The sequence below is a fragment of the Sorex araneus genome, chromosome X, assembly GCF_027595985.1.
Source record: "Sorex araneus isolate mSorAra2 chromosome X, mSorAra2.pri, whole genome shotgun sequence".
NCBI classification, from domain to species: Eukaryota; Metazoa; Chordata; class Mammalia; order Eulipotyphla; family Soricidae; genus Sorex; species Sorex araneus.
Genome location: NC_073313.1, coordinates 42,694,043 through 42,711,930, shown reverse-complemented (window position 1 = coordinate 42,711,930; position 17,888 = coordinate 42,694,043). Strand labels below are relative to the sequence as shown.

At 36.6% G+C, this 17,888-nt stretch overlaps 1 protein-coding gene across 7 annotated transcripts in view; it reads right to left on the bottom strand.

Moving 5' to 3' along the window:
- USP9X (ubiquitin specific peptidase 9 X-linked) overlaps nucleotides 1–17,888 on the bottom strand; it is a 105,227-nt gene that overhangs the window by 41,756 nt on the left and 45,583 nt on the right. For all 7 annotated transcript variants that reach the window (XM_055119687.1, XM_055119688.1, XM_055119690.1 and 4 more), the window contains exons 15-20: nucleotides 7,454–7,541; nucleotides 5,296–5,638; nucleotides 3,238–3,333; nucleotides 2,607–2,818; nucleotides 680–920; nucleotides 221–370 (exon numbers count right to left, since the gene is read on the bottom strand). In XM_055119687.1, coding sequence (XP_054975662.1) covers nucleotides 221–370; nucleotides 680–920; nucleotides 2,607–2,818; nucleotides 3,238–3,333; nucleotides 5,296–5,638; nucleotides 7,454–7,541 — 1,130 coding nt within the window. The remainder of the gene's footprint in view (nucleotides 1–220; nucleotides 371–679; nucleotides 921–2,606; nucleotides 2,819–3,237; nucleotides 3,334–5,295; nucleotides 5,639–7,453; nucleotides 7,542–17,888) is intronic.

The following is a 17,888-nucleotide window of genomic DNA, read 5'->3' as shown; positions in this document are numbered from 1 at the left end:
GGATGCTGGGAATCGAACCCAGCGTGCAAGGTAAACTCCCTACCCGCCGTGCTATTGCTCCAGCCCCTATAAGTCATTTGTTAAGTTACCTCAATTCAACTGTAAACTCCTTAAGGAAAAAAGGGAAACCAACCCCAAACCCAAACTATTCTATATATGTTTATCTCCTAAGAATCTAATTCAATGCCTTGAATTCAGTAGCTTAAAACTATCTACTCACCACTCCGGGCAAACAGCTTTCCACTTCTGGATTGGGACCATCACTGTAATGATTACCATGGTTTCCAGGAGATCCAGTTGAGGAATCAGAAGAACTATCAGGGCTTGAAGGCATATTGGAACTTATCTGTGTAAGTTTGGCTGTAATTAGCTACAAAAAGAGATACACAGTTATTATCGAAGGTAAGAAAAAACACAACACTGTTTTAGAAGCAAAAATCTGTACTTATAGAAACAAATTATCTAACACAACCACAATTTTAATTTTCAGATTACCTTGTTGCAAAGTCCTTAATAAGAAAATAGATCAGTAAAACAAGTAACATGCTATGTAATAATAACTAAATATCTAATATGGAACTTTATACACTTACGAGATTCTCAATTAACTTTACTGAATGAAATGTTTACTTAAAAAGTTTAAGATTTGATTGTCTTGAGAATTTTAAGTTATACTCACCGATTTATCTTTTAGGTTTAATTGTCCAATCAATTTTCTGTCATCTGCAGGATCTATCAATTCACCACCCACAAAGAGCTCAATTTTGGTATGAGCTACATTGGCTTTGATACGATTGAGAATACATCTTCGTACAGAACCAATTGTATCATTGGTATGAGACCATACATCCAAGTCATCAACCTGTCTGCCCTGGTTTGGGAATCTAACTAGAAAAGACAGGTGTTTACCACGAAAAGCTCTGAGGAAGAAAAAAAAGGAAAAAGGAAAAAAATTATTCAGTAATCTTTGTAATCTTGTGAAGAAAATAAATCTAAGTAAATCTAAGGATACTTATTGATTTTAGAATTTTAAAAAAGTCATCCCTTAAGCTATAAATATCTTCAAAACAATGCATTTTTGTTGCACGAATCAAGGTGTCTAATTATAAGAAATTAAGAGAAGGGTACACCTATGAAAGGTCCATCTCCTGTATATTTATCTCTTTGAGGAGACTACTAGCTCTGATGGCAGTATCATTATTACTCTGAATCACAACCTAGATTCAAAGAAAGTACTTATAAACATGAAAGGTAAACTATAGCTTGAGACTATCACCAAAAATATTAAGATATATTTTTTCCCTAAATTTCTCAGAAGGTATTTATATACTCTAGCAGTGTAAGACAATAAAGTCATGTTCAAGGATGAATTTTTACAACTTTCTGGATAAGCAAAAATAATTCATTAAAAATAGGTATCACCAGGAGTAATTCCTGAGTGCAAAGCCAGAAGTAATTCTTGGTGTATCGCTGGGTATGACCCAAAAACCGGGGAAAAAAAAAAAGGGTCATCAACGGCCCTCATTCTAACAATTCTTCTATTTTATTTTTCACATTATTTATAGCCATCTGTATTTATTTATCATATATATATTTTGGGGGGAGGTTACACCCAGCGATGCTCAAGAGTTACTCCTGGCCATTCACTCAGGAATTATTGCTGGCGGTGCTTGGGACCACACCCCGGTCGGCTGCATGCAAGGAAAACGCCCTATCCAACTGTACTCTGGCTCCTGTAGCCATATTTAACAATGATATCCACAAAATAAATAGCATGCCATCAAAAGCCATTTCAAGGGAAAACTTTACTTTTGCATGTTGGCTGGCTTATTATTTTTTCTCCTCTACGTTATAAATAGTATGACTCACACTTAAATAATTAAATGGTCAAGACAAAGGGAAATGTTAACTATTCAATAAGCTTTGCTTTCTAAAAAAAAAAAAAATCTAAAGACCATACACAGTGGTACTCAATGGGAACTACTATGCTTCTTTGTTTTGGGGTTGTGCCACACGTGGCTTTGCTGGGGGTACAATACATGGTATATCTAATCAGAGTCTGTCCATGCAAGGAAAGTGCCTTAACCCCTGTTCTAGCTCTCTGACCCTCTGACAGTATTTTTAACAGTGTAAAGAAATAAATGCCATCAAAATATTCTTGCCCAGGGATGGGGCAAATGATAACGGGAAGTATTAAACTGGGAGGATGAGGTGATGCTAAGAGGTATTAAAGTATTATATATGAAACCCTATCTGCAACAGTACTGTAAACTGTATTGCAAAAACATATACATATGTGTGTGCAAGTACACATACACACAAAAGCGTCTCTCCTAGAAGACTGGTGGCTGGGGTGGGGTGGGGTAAAGGGAAGTGAATACTAGTGAAAGGACTGGTGTTGAAAGACTATATTCCTAAAACCAATCATGAACAACTTTGTAATTTCACAGTTAAATTAATATATGAAATAGTAATAATATATGTAACCCACCATCATTTGGTAATAAAATAACCCCCCAAAAGGATAAAAATTCCTCTTTTCCTCTGTACATAACTTAAAAAAAAATAGAAAAATAGCAATTAAGTACATTAGTAGATCCACAAACCTTGACATAGGTAGAATTGTTCTTTCCTCATGATAATCACTGTCACATTCATTTATGTATTCTCTTAAGACAGTTAATACTCGAACCATTCGAACAGCTTCCTGTCTTGCACAATTAATACTGTCTTTGTCACCATCCAAAACACACAGTGTGTCATAAGAGGCTTTCAAACGATCAAAGCAAGACTGAATGAAGTCTTCATGGATCACCACCTATAATTAATGGGTCAAATAAAAATAGACAAGTTGCTTTAAAAAATAAAAATTACACATATTAAATCCTGTAAGATATCTACACATACACTTGCACATAAAATAATCCAACCAAAGGTGGAAGCAATCGAAGTTAAAGGTTGCTCTAAACCACAAAATGACTCAATTGGCATTAAAAACCCTTAATTTTATCTTAGATACTAAAAAAATGAACTTATAAATGGCTTGTCATTTTTACAATGACCACTACTCAAATCATCTCAATTATATTCATTTACATAGTTTCATACAAGAGAAATATACTGTTAAAGGTTTATTTTTAGAATTAAAATTTCAGTTAATGCTAAATTTAAAAGCTCTTACAAATTCTTCAATCAGAATTCTGATTAATGGAAGTGTTAATGCATATCAATCTTTACCTGATTGACCTGCAGCCTTGGTCCAAGATTTGTATATATCTCTTTGAGGAGATCTATAGCTCTGCTGGCAATATCATCATTACTCTGAATTACAACCTAGATTCAAAGATTCAAAAAGATCTCATCTTATTTTTTCAGTCGAGAAATTAAATTCAAAACTCATCCTCATACTATTTAATACAGTACTCATAATTTAAGGTCGCAGATCATGCTTATGATATAATTTAGTGAAAGTGTGAAAAAAATCAAAAGAAAACTATATGCAAAACTATTTTGTTAATGAATAATTCAAGAATGTAAGACACAGTATTCAAATGATGAAAAATGCTTTCACCAGTACTTTTTAACCCTGCAATTCAACACCTTTGAAACAAGTCCTGAGACATCAGACAGTCTAAAGGAAATAAAAATTGCAAAAAATACAGTTTGGCAAAAACGGTTACACAACCCACCCCATTTCTACACATTTTTATCCTTCATTTGTTTCTGACACTTGGTTCTACTACATGAAAAACTCTAGGGTTTTAAGGAAGTAAGCACAGGCACCTATAAGACCTGAGAAGGTAGTCTGCAGTAAAACACAGGCAGACAGATCAAAGAGGGGTGAAAGGAAAGAAAGCACTGTTTCAATAGTAAATACATTCAGTATCTTAATCTAGAGTTTACCAAAAAAAAAAAAAAATACTGCATGTTCATGAAATAGTATAAACTACTGTGAACAGAACATTAATAAATTCTTGTCATAAGGAAAAACCCATAGCCATGTATAGTGATGTTAATACTTTGTGGTGATCTAAACTTACAGTTATCATTTCAGAGATGTACATATGTAAAAAAAAAATTTTTTTTTTCTTTTTGGGTCACACCCGGCAATGCTCAGGAGTTACTTCTGGTTCTGCACTTAGGAATTATTCCTGGTGATGCTTGGGGGACTGTATGGGATGCTGGGGATTGAACCTGGGTAGGCTGCCTGCAAGGCAAACGTCCTACCCGCTGTACTATCGCTCCAGCCCCTGTAAAATTTTATTGTTAATACACCCACATGTTATATAAATTCAACTAATTAAAAAATACATAAATAAGGCAGAAAAATTAGCCTTAAATACAGGACATTTTATTTTCATTAATTTTGCTTTCTGGGGTCACACCCAGTGATGTACAGGGGTTAGTCCTGGCTCATACACTCAGGAATTACTCTTGGTGGTGCTTTGGGGAACATATGGGATGCTGGGAATCAACCCGGGTCAGCAGCGTGCAAGGCAAACGCCCTACCCGATGTGATATTGCTCCAGCCCCAAATGAGGACATTTTATAACTACAGATTTTTTTTTTTTTTTGCTTTTTGGGTCGTACCTGGCGATGCACAGGGATTACTCCTGGCTGTGCACTCAGGAACCACCCCTGGCAGTGCTCAGGGGACCATATGGGATGCTGGGATTCAAACCCGGGTCAGCTGTGTGCAAGGCAAATGCCCTACCGCTGTGCTATCACTCCAGCCCCACTACAGATATTTTTAAAAATATCACTAATTTAAGAATGCTGGTGAAGTTGTAATTCCTTCAAAATCAAGTTTACTTCTTGGTCCACTATTTCAGTTTTTTTTTTTTCGGGGGGGGGGAGGGCCCGGCAGTGCTCAGGGCTTACTGGCTCTGCACTCAAGGAGCACTCTTGGTGGTGTTCATGGGACCATATGGGGTGCTGGGGATCAATCAGAGAACTGCCCGCTGCCCACAATGCTATTGCTCCAGGCCCTCCCCATTTCAGTATTACACAAATAATCTAAAATTAAAATTGAAGGGGAAGAAATAAATCTACATAAAGTGATATGGTGGAGAGCAATTCTAAGTCATGGAGAGGCAGAAAAGACCTGTATGATTAGTTTTATCCAAACACAATGGTAGCAGTTTCTAAACCAGGACAAAAGGAACATCATTTGGGGGCAGGAATGAAGGAAGAAGAGAAAAAAAACCTCAGTGGACAAAGACAAAGATGACATGCATCTGCACAGCCTTAAAGGCAAATTATAACCCTCAAATAGACGGACAAATTTTTACCTACCCTCCAAAGGTAGTCTAATCCTATTAATTCCAAATCATCCATCATATATGCTCTCCGTTTTGCTACTAATTTTCCTTCTCGACAATTTACAGCCTTGAAGAATCGCTCAAAGCATTTCATTCCATTTTCCGTTAAGAGGGAAGGATCAAGCTGAAGAACATTACTTTCAAAGAAGTCCTTATTAATATCAGGATCCAAATCTGGCTCATCCCCCATCAGCTTTGAATACCACTTAAAACAGGCTTCCCGATCACAAAGGTAAACTGCATTCTCTGCTAAGCATTTCCATATTTGTTTGGCCTGAGGAGCACATAGCCATAGTTGGCCGTCCTTCAGTAAAAATCTTGGGGGAAAAAAAAAGAGCAATTAGGCATACATTTATATTTACCATGTTATCTATATGAAACAGTCCATTTATGACAGCTATACTTTCACAGGTAACTTATTTTAAGAAGTAAAACTGCTAAACTTTCAATAGTTTTTGAATATCTAACAATCATCTCAAAGCATCTGGCAGCATTAAACAGAGTAAATTAACAGTGGTGCCCTCTAGAGTATTTTTAGTTTTGTGACTCAATTTGGTCATTCAAATCAAACAGAAAAGGAAAATTCATCTTTTCCTCTAGGCAGCTTTCAATTCCTTTTAGCATTCATCTAAACACCGTGCAGACCACATTTATAAATGATAGTACCTTGATTTTGAATGCTAACACTGATGTTTAGCTAACATAATGGCAGGCCCACATAATACCATATCCTCTGACCCTTGCAATGAACTATAAGCTCTAAAACCACTAGATTACTAGGAGAACACCTCCGCACCCCATCAAATCTTGGAGGAAAGTGCTCAGAACCCCCAAGGTTCCAAGGTAAGTTTGAAATTCACCAATCTTTAAAAAAAATGACAAAGTCAGAAATAGTGTAGTACAATATCATTATTTACTGGCTGTGCAACAAGCTAACCCATTTGAACCTCAGTTTTCTTAATTGTGAATAACATCCGTCTGCATTGTTCTAAGGCTTAAATGAAAAAGACAAATATGCAGTGGGTAAGAAATGGTCCTGATATCAAAACTCTGTATGGCAAAAAAAGGCTCAGATGAATGAAACATGAAAGATCACACATCGATTACAAAAAATCACTATGGCACTAATTTGATAGGGTGATGCCGGGGGTGGGGAGGTGTTCTAGGAATCTAGTGACTTTACAGCTAGTAGCTCACTGCAAGGGTCTGAGGATAGATACGGTGTTCCTGGGGCCAGCCATTATGTTAGCTAAACATCAGTGTTAACGTTCAAGGAACCTAGGAAGACAGACTCTTCTAAGACACACACACTCTACACTTTAAATGAATGTTAAATTTCCTAAAACCTGGTTGCTAAAGATTTTCAGATTCAAATCTTATCCTTACTCTTACTTAAAATTTCCCCTAGTAACATACAAATGATTTTCTGCAATAAGGAAAATCATCATCTCCTTTATCACATTCTCATCCGCTTAGATCTAAACAAGAAACCGCTCACCATCAAAATCTTTAAAGGCTTTAAATTTGTACAATCATTGTATTCTACATAAACCATAAAAAACGAAATATTACTGAGAAATCCAGCCTTGATCTACATTTAGATTTGGTTTAAGAAAATACACTTGTTCTTTTCATGCCCCTAAAAATGTTATGACTTCAAGCTGCCTGTGTCACCCTTTACTAGGACTACGCAGCAGAGGACTCAAACCATTCTTCAGGTGCTTGATGGTCTGGCAGCCTTGTCTGTGTCCATTGCTATCATTAAGGACAGTATGATTCTTCAGCTGCTTATGCTGCAAGATGAAAACTTGCTCATCAAAAATAAACCTATTTCAAAGAACAGAAGTCTAGACAGGAGTACCCTCAGTTAAGAGAAGTTAGAACTCTGTTATTTTAAAAGATAAAATAGTGAATGAACGCTGAGGGTAGGATCCTATTTTTTTTGGTGGGGTGCTCAGGAATCACTCCATATAGAGTGCCGGGTTGGCCATGTGGCCCTTGTCCAGTGGCTTTCAAGATGATATACACGGGCAAATAAAGGTGTAAGGGGATGTCACCTAATGAAGACCTAGTCATAGCGCATCTTAACTGTCATTTGTGAAATAGAGAAACACTAATTGTTTAAAACAAACCTAAGGAAGTTAAGTCGTTCTTGGACTTCTTGAACGTGACTGTATCTACTGCCCAGCCTCACAGTTTGTGGATCATAAACTTCATGGTCTGAAAATTTAAAAAAAAGCAGGCATTATAAACATGAATATTCAAGTGACTGCTGACTTTAACAACAACAACAAAAAGACATAAAACCGTCCTTAAATCCTTTATCACAAATGCTGATTTACTGGTAATTTCTACTTAAATTTTCCCCACAAAATAAACTTTCCTGTTATTAAAAAAATTCATTTGTTACAAGTGCTATCAAAAATCATGTTTCACCTAATTACATTTCACCTTCTCCTAAAAAGCTATTTGTGCTTTTTAAAAAGCAGCTAACAACTAACCCGAGTGATCTGTGAACATTAAGCACCAAAACATTTTTCCATCTCCTTCCTGCTATATTGAAAACTGTCCTGATGCAGAAAAATTTTTTGCTACTAAGCAATCATATGGCTATTTTTCATCTAGGCAGTTAAAGATTAACAAGAAGATGTTCCTATGTATAATAAAACTATCATGGCAGTTATCACCATCAGCAAATTATACACACCTACAGTCTCAAAGAAATTCAAGAAAACCTACCCTTGTATCATGGCTATAGGTTAGTGACCATCACGAAGCTTAAGCAGATTTTTACTTTGATTATAGTATAGAATGTTTGAAAGTCTATAGTTTTTAAAAAGACATGTTTTTTGTTTTAAACGAGAAAACCGTAACTGGAAAGTCAAGCTGAATTATTTAAAAAGAAAGCCAAAATATGTGCTTTGATAACTTGTCAACAACACAGGAAGAGAAATATGGTAGAATAACAAATTCAGTTTCCATTAACATTAGACAATATTTCCATAGTGTATACATACTGGACCTTATGATGTATGTGCTAGTCCGTAAGAATTATAACCGTGTTAGACCCTTTGAAAATAACAAAGGTGATCAAAAGTCCTCAAAAACAGGGTATTCTCTGAACAAAATCTTGACATTTAATGATGGATACACCAGATAGACTAATAGACCCTGTTCCCCTGAAGCCTCCAAATAACCTACTAAATCTATACAAACAAAAGGGTTCTACTACTGGATAGTGGGGATAACTCTTGTGTATTATGATTAGTTGCTTCCTACTTCAATGTATGTCCATTTACCAAAGTCCTAAACAAACTGTCTATTTTAATGATTTCCATCATGAACCAGACATAAGGTCTGGTTATAAAAAAGCTGAAAAAGTTTTATCAAGACACAGGATTTGACATACATAAAACATCTTCTTACAAGGTTTTCTCAATATAATTCTATGCATAAATTTCTTTTGCTCATGATTCCTCAACGAACTGAATACACAAGGACTTCAGCTGCTTGCCTTAATGAGGTGTGCAATACTTTGTTTACTTGGTAGGGTTTTAGAGGCAATGTGATACTTTTTAATTGACAGTTCCCTTATAATCCTAATATTCAACCAACTTTTTTTTTGCATTTTTGCCCTATATGAATCATTGATTGCCACATAAATGTGTGCATATGTACATTTTTCTAAACCATTTCCTAGTAAGAGACACTTCCCTTTATTCCTAAATACTTCAATAACTATTTCCAATTAACAAGGACATCTTGTTACACAATCATAGTAGAGTTAACACTGGAGCCAGAGATGTGGCTCCTGTGGCCGTTTTTTTTTTTTTGCTTTTTTTTTTTTTGGGTCACACCCAGTGATGCTCAGGGGTTACTCCTGGCTCTGCACTCAGGAATTACTCCTGGCGTGCTTGGGGGACCATATGGGATGCCGGAGATTGAACCCAGGTCGGCCGCGTCCAAGGCAAACGCCCTACCCACTGTGCTATCACTCAGGCCCCCTGTGGTCAAGTTTAATGTCTGGCACTGCATGGTCCCCTTTGCATCGCTGGGTGTGGCTCCATTATTAAAACACAAAATGTTTTAATCCTAACTCAAAGTTTCTCAATAGCACACACACTGTAACACCTGGAGTTGGCTAATTCTGAAGCTGTGTTGAAGTGCTCTTAGTATTGAGGGGCTGTCCTAGGCTCCTACCCACCAGATTCCTGTAACATCTTTGCAAAAATCCACTCTCCCTTCCCCAAATAACTATAAATGACACTAATTTTTACAGTGTGTATTTATGCGTCTTTTTTCCTCCAAATCCAAAGTTAAATATGCAAAGCACTTAGTTGTCATACCTTTTCATTCTTCTTTAATCTGGAGAATTCATCATCCTTTGTGTTTCTTGACCCTTTATAGAACTATGAGGCAATTTTGTGATATGTGTTGTTTAATTTGGGCTTCTCTGATGTTTCCTCATGATTCAGGCTATGCATTTTGGCAATGAATACCACAGAAGTGACCCAATGTCCTCCCCATCAGTGTATCACCAGGAGGAACACTGTATCACTTTGTGTAAGTGTTCATAATGTTAACTTGGACCACGTGGTTAAGGTAGTTTCCACCATGTTTCTCCACTGCAAAGTTACTATTTTTCTCTTCATAATTAGTGGGAAGATAATGAGACTATGTAAATATTCTGTTATCCAGGGGCTGGAGCGATAGCACAGCAGGTAGGGAGGGCATTTGCCTTGCACGCGGCCAACCCGAGTTCGAATCCCAGCATCCCATATGGTCCCCTGAGCACCGCCAGGGATAATTCCTGAGTGCATGAGCCAGGAATGACCCCTGTGCATTGCCGGGTGTGACCCAAAAAGCAAAAAAAAAAAAAAAAAAAATATTCTGTTATCCAAACTTTGACCCCTGGCTTTAGCATACCCCTTTTATAAATTTAGGGTGTGAACATTTTAACAAGAAATGGGACTTTGCATTTATTTAATGAAAGTCAAAGATCAAGAGAAGAAAAAAAGATCCCTCTGGGCTAATAAGTAATGGAGAGCCTTACAGACATTTCTAGAGAAGATTTCTGACTTGTTAAAAGATGGTCAGTGTTTTTTACCATGAACATTCAGTTCCAAACAAATTCCATGATTAGTTGGCAAATAATGAGGGTAATCCCTTTTTATGAGGGCTGGTGGAGTGATGAGCAAGAGAGACTAGAGCCAATGGTGCTCAGGGGATTAACGTGGTGGCAGGAATTTAACCTAGTGCTCCACTATGCACAGCATGCATTCCAGCCCTCGGGACAGCTCCACGTGCCACTGGGCCAGCTATAAAGCACGGATGCGTTAAAAGAAAGGAAGAAAGAAAGAGAAATCAAGATAGAAAAATGAAGAAAACCCACTGATAAGAGCAAGAGAATCTATTAGATAAATGTAATCAAAAGTATCTACCAAAAAAAAAAATCACCTCTAAAGCTAACTGCTTTGTGCTATGTTTGTAGTTATTTCAGAACTTATGACAAATTTGGGAAAAAAACCTGAAAAGCATCTTGAAGCTTTATTCAAACTCCACAAAGTTCATCAGTTTAAAATGCACAATGGTTTTAAGTATCATTAATGTGGTGTAACCACTATTAATCATGTTAAGTTCACAATTTTTTTTAAAAAAAACATCAAAAAGGACCCCTACAGCCATAGCCTCAATTCCCAGAACCAGTCATGTTATATAAATGTAATTATACATTAAGTGGTCCCTTCTGACATCGGTTTTCTACTCATGTTTTCAGGGTTTGTCAATACTGTTGCATTCTTTTTATTACTGAATAGCAGAAGGCAGTTATGTTTACATACACTGTAAACATAAGCTTAACATAAACATAAGTTCACTTTTTATTCTGGTAACAGATAAATATATAAATTCTGTATTTACCATTTTGAGAACTGCCAACCTGTTTAACAAGGTGGTTGCACCACTTTACAGTCCAAAGCAAAAACGCATGAAAGCTCTAATTTATCCACCTCCTTGCCAACACTTGTCTCTCCTATTATGCTCTTTTTTTTTTTCTTTTTGGGTTACACCCAGCAATGCTCAGGGGCCACTCCTGGCGGTGCCTGGGGGAACCATATAGGATGCCGGGGATCAAACCCGGGTCGGCTGCGTGCAAGGCAAACACCCTACCCGCTGTGCTATTGCTCCGGACCCTCTCGTATTATGCTCTAAGTGTGAAGTAGTAGCTCACTGTGGTTTTGTTTTGCATTTCCCTAATAACTAGTAAGTATATTTGTGTGTCCCTAAGAAAACTAGTCATAAAATCTTCTGCCCATTTCTTAATGGGTTATCTTTTGAGTATTGAATAGAGAGAACCGTTTAATATTCTGGATAAAAGTCCTAATTAGATACATGACATACAAATCTTTTCAGTCAATGTAATGAACCTTTTCACACAATATTAGGCTGTCATTTTACTTTACTGATGGTTATGTTTGCAGTTAAATTTGGATGCAATGTAATTATGACCCTTTTTTGCTTGACAAGTTGGCTTAACCCTCATGGCGTTGTGGGGGGAGAAAAATAGGTATTTTCCTGAGAGCTTTCACATCCATCTTGAGTTGTTGTTTTCATGAAGGAAATATAACTGCACCCTTTTATATTCAGACATCTAGCTTTCACAGCAATATTCAAGAGACTATTTCTTAGCAAATACTCTTGGTATTACCACATTACTTTGATTAGTTATTCTTAAGTTATTTTATTCTTTAAAAAATTTTTACTATAAATTGAATTATCTTAACTGAATGCCCATTGTACACTGCTACTATATAGAATGAATCTACATGTGAATTTCTATAATTTCACCCATTTATTAGTTTTAATAGATTTTAGTCAATTGTTTAAGTTTCCTGTATATAGGATGGTATATTTGTAATTGGACAGTGTTTTATTTCAACATATATTTTTCTTGATAAGTTGCACTGGTTTAGAATTTCCAGCAGACATAAAATCAGAAGTGATCAGAATTGAGATTTCTATTTCCATTGATAATTCTAGGGAGAAAACCAAGCAGTCCTTTATTATCAAGTGTATTATTAAGTATATTGCCTGAAAGCTTTTTTAAATTCCTTTATCATGTTGAGGTCTTTTTGTTATTTTGGGTGTTTATGTGTTTCACACTCTGTGGCACTTGATGGAATATGTGGTGCCAGGCTTAAATCCAGGGCTTCACAAATGCCAGTCAAGTGCCAGCTACTACCTTGGCCCAAGTTCAAGATTTTATTCTTTGCTGAATGTTTTTTATAATGCATGTGAACCTTTAAGATGAAATTTGGGGTCACAGAGGTAGTACAGTGGATAAGGTGCTTGCCCTGCATGAGGCTGACCTGTGTTTGACCCCCAGCATTCCATAAGATCCCCCAAGCCCCATCAGGGGTGATTCCTGAGTGCAGAGTCTGGACTAAGCCCTGAGCATCTTCAATCTGATTCAAAAAACAAGCGAATGGCATTTAATTTTATTTTTCAGTATCAAATGAACATTGTATTCCATCCTGGGACATATTCCATTTGATCAGAATGCATATTCCTTTCAATAGGTTGCTGAATTTGTTGCGCTTGCCTTTTTTTTTTTTTTGCCTCCTTTTTGAGGATTTTTGGTTTATTTTCAAAAGTGATTTTGATCTACATTTCTCTTCTGATGTCTTTTCCTCTGGTATCAAGGTAATAAAAGCCACCCAGATTAGGATGTGTTCCACGAGGACATTCTATTTTCAAAATTCAATCTTCTTATCTGTTACAAGTCTATTTTCATTTTCAACTTTATTCATCTAGTAAATTAGCATCCTCAACATTTTGCAAATTTTTTAGGATGGTACTGATAGTCTCATTTTCAATTTTTAGAACCATTATTTTCATAAAAAGCCAAAAGGGTTTGTTCAAATTTTTCCAAAGAATGGACTTAATTACCTCTATTTTAAAATTTAATTCATTTCTTCTTTCTTTGGTCTACTAGTTTCTAAAAATTAAAGGTTATTGGTCTTGCTATCCTCCTTAATGTGTGCATACGTTATTTCCTGAACCATTGGTTTAGCAGCACTATAAATTGTGACATGATCTTTTTTTGAAATCTCAGTGCTCAATTCCTTACTACTTCTTTGACCCAGTGGCTAGTAGTTTAATTAACACTTATTTGTGAAATTCCTAACTTCCTGCTTTAATTCTAATTCATCTGTGGACAAAACCCCCATTTATGATTTGAATGCTCTTAAGTGAGATTGTTTATGGTTTCGAGGGCAAAAAATTTTATATCTAAGAATATGCAGTTATCGTGGGGTAGAATGTTTTAGAAATATGTTAATAGTGTATGCATTTTATTGTAAGTTACCCATTTCATTTTACTCTTGTTTTGAACTGTGTACTGCAACTCACTTTCAGCCTAATTATTTCCCTTAGTACAGCAATCAACAAAATTTGTACCTGTTTACTGTTTATGTAGTAATATCTTCAGTTGCTCATCTTACCAAATAAATCATTTAGTTAACATAAAAAATTTGAGAATCAGGGCCACCCCCTATCCTAGACCTCAACTTATCTTACTTCATCCTGGTATCTCATTTTCAGATACAAGAATTAATGTAACCGGGGTTTCTAGCTCATGAGAGTTATTTGCCTCTTGCTACCTTTTCATCTTTTGAATTGTTTCGGTTTCCGGGCCAGCCCTGTCTTGCCTTCTGCAGACCACATCAAGGGCTGAGGATCAAAACCAGGTCGGCCGTATGAAAGGCAAGCACCTACCAGCACCTACCAGCTCCACTACTGCTCTGGTCCCACTGCGACCAGTCTCTTTGACTACTAGGTGTCTGAATCTTGGCTCTCTATATTTGATTTACTTGAACTTTTCTGAATGTCCTGTGTGTAAAGGTTGATACTTTAGCAAATTTGGAAAATCTTCAATTAATTCTTTTCCTCTTCTTTTTTCTATTCCATAATTTTTTTGTGCTTCCATTATATGTACACTGGTACTTTCAGAAGTGTCCACGAGTGTCCACAATTCTCTAAGGTTCTATGGAATGCTAATGCTAATCTCTAAGGGGAAATCATATGCCAGACCACCAAGTAAGAGAGCAAGTTGTAGCTCATATGCTATAGGTTTATAAGATTTTGTAGATTTCTCCAGAATGTTTGTTTGCCGTCTCCTTAGGACAATTCATAGAACTGATTAATAATTTTCTCCACTTAAATGATTGTTAAATAATTTTGTACAACTTGCCCCCGCTATTTAAGAAGTTAAATTTCCTATCCCTTCATTTATTTTCAAGTTCTGTATCTGTTCTTCTCATTTAGTATAGTACTCATGTTTTATTTAGTGGGTTTAGTTATTTTCATTATTCTGATTCAATTTTGGCCAGTGACAGCTAGCTCCTATCTTTTTGATACCTGAAGATGATGATTTATTTATTTTCTGAAATAAGATGCTAAGAATTATCTCATGCACTCTGTAGCTAGAAACGTGATAAAATTAAACCCACTCAACCTTTTTCATACCACAAAGAACCAACATAAACTTAACCATACTACATGTCTGCTAGGTAGGGAAGAGTCAGAGATACTCAGAAAAAAACCCAGGACCTGCACCCTAAGAGAGTACTGTTTGTGAATGATGCTCAGTAAGTAGCTTTTTTGGGAAAGGTCAAAAAATAAAAACCTGCCAGTATTATATGCAAGAGAGTGGAAAGAGGTAATTCTAAATGGCAGGTCTTAGAAAACATAACCTCAACTATATCAAAAAACCTTTCCAAAGTGTTCAAATCGATACAATGACAATCCTCCCAATAAACTAGCACTAGGGTGATAACAAAGCCAGAGTCATACATCTTTAAAAACAATTTGTTTAGGTCAGTAAGTGGGGAAAAAAAATAAAAACACAACCAAGTACTATGAACAGAACATAATTTATATATACTGGAAACAAAAGAAAGTATTGGCTGACTATACTTTTTCTGGGGGGAGATCACACCTGGCAATGCTCAGGGGTTACTCATGGTGGTGCTTGGGGACTATATGGGATGCTGGGGATAGAAACCAGGTCGGCTGTGTGCAAGGCAAACGCCCTACACCTGTCTGTACTATTGCTCCAGCCCCAACTCTTACTTTTTTTAAAAATGAAATTTACTGAAATGTGATGGGAGACAATGAGAGAAAGTGTTTAAGAGAACATGAGTGGAGAAGACAAAGAGTGACAAACAAGCCAACTAACTGTACTTCTTTGGGAATATTTTTTCCCCCCAAAGTTAAAAATTCTAGATGAAATATGGACAGGACAAGTATTTTAACACTGGTTAATATTTATCAGCAACTGAGCATATCAGCCGTCTGTGGAAGTCTGATGTTAGGCTGCTTCATGTCTTGTATCTAATGGGAACCATAGCAACACATTACACAGAAGCAAAACCTGCACTGTAGCACTATTGTCCTGTTGTTCAACGATTTCCTCGAGGGGACACCAGTAACGTCTCCATTGTGAGACTTGTTACTGTTTTTGGCATATCGAATACGCCACGGGGAGCTTACCAGGCTCTGCCGTGCGGGCAGTATATTCTGGGTCACCTGGGTCACCCGTGTGCAAGACAAATGCCCTACCCGCTATGCTAACGCTCCAGTAATTGCTTCTTCTCGAGGCAAAACCTAAAAATAATAAATTAAGAAGGGGTAATTGACAATCATAGCAGAATTGAGTTAATGTTTTAGATTTTTCGGTATCATCCAAGTGGTGCTCAGGACTTACTCCTGGCTCTGCACTCAGGGATTGCTCCTGGAGGGGCTTGAGGAGATCATACGGGGTGCTGGAGATTGAACCTGGGTCAACCATGTGCAACACTACCTGCTGTACTACTGCTCTCACCTGCATATTTTTAATGGGAGAATTTTTACTATCTTTAAGATTCTGTGCCCAGTCAATATTAAACATAATAGTACTACAATAAAGAAGGAAGAACTATCAAAGCTTGAGAAACCGATGGCATGGTTGTATTCAGGGGAAGATACTAATAACATATACTGCAATTTTAACTGTGCTGGGAATTGTTTAATGTTAAGTAGCCAGCTAACATTATGGGTCATGTTTCAAATCTAGTCAACAGGACTACACAGGTTCCTATCTTCTACTTTGTGGAGATAGAAGCAAGAAGAATGAGAAGCTAAAGAATGAAAACACTATTATAACCATAAGTTGAAATAAGGTAATGATTACTGCCTGAAATAGAATCTGACTAAAGCTGAACAGTGACCAAAGAAAACCCTGAGGTATATGCTCCATTTCCCGACTACCTTGAGAGCAGGACTTCCAACTTCTGACAACAAAACTAAATAAAACGCCAACTTCCTGCAAGTTAATAAAAAAAAAAAAAACCTATCATGTGACTTAAATGAACTCACTCTAGGGGAAAGCCTGCACTGGCATCAGCTGAGTGCTTTGAACCAGCCAGAGATGACATCATAACAAAAAATCTGAGTTATGTTAAAGCCCAAATGCTTGAGAGTGCTTGGGTGTACTACAAACAAATCTCGTCTCTCAGATTTTGGTTGATTTTGGTACAGAATGTGGTTGCAGACCGATTACCCTGTTTGATCATGCTGCTTAAAAAGACAGAGTTGCAATATCAGACAATCATTTCTAGGTGTCTGCCAGCTGCCTGATGCTTAGACTGCTTATGTAGCTCTTTGCTAGGAAGAGCCAGCGGGCCCAGTGTAAGTAAAAAACAAAAACCAAAAATGGACACTCAATCACACTTGTAGGAATATGAAAGATGTGTTTTTCAACTATGCTTTTTTTTTTTAATACAGAACACATATGTTGTATAAAATGCTCATTATTTTTTAATGAGTACGTGATATTTTGTTCCAAAATTTTATTTTATTCCAAAAGTCCACCCTTCATATACTGAGCATAAGAAACACTCTCATTTTAATGTGTGCTATAGGTTTTTGTATATTCTATTACAGAGTATTAAATGAGTGATACAGAGTTAGTAACCATTAAGTTCAAGTCGATCTCTAATACTGGCAATACAAAGCATTCTTTCAGTGGTTCTGGGAACAAATCTGTTGGGAAGAGATTATAAATTTGGTGTTTACTCCAACACACATACAGATACAACTATCAGAGGGCAAAACGTAATTAGCAGAGCTCCACAAATGACAGGTTAATTAAAAGCTGGCTGTAGAAATCACAGGAAATTGTACCCCAACAAATTTAAACAATTTCTCACTTTTAAAAACAGATGTAAATATCTGGATTCTTCTGGCTTTCCTGGTTTTACTTGATAAAGTACTACGCACTTATAAAAAGGATTGTGAAAGGACATATAGTTATAAATACAAAATAACCTGTCTTGAAAAGATAAAGGTGGCATTACTAAGAAACAAAGGTTCAAAATTAGTCAGGTACATACCTATGGAGTTATCAATTGTAGAACAGGCAGAGTTCCCAGGCTCAGGGTGGGGGTGGGTGGGATAGGGGGTAGGGAAAGAAATCAATTTAACAAGAGAGCAGAGGAATGCAAGCACTTAGCGAAGAACCTTGAAATG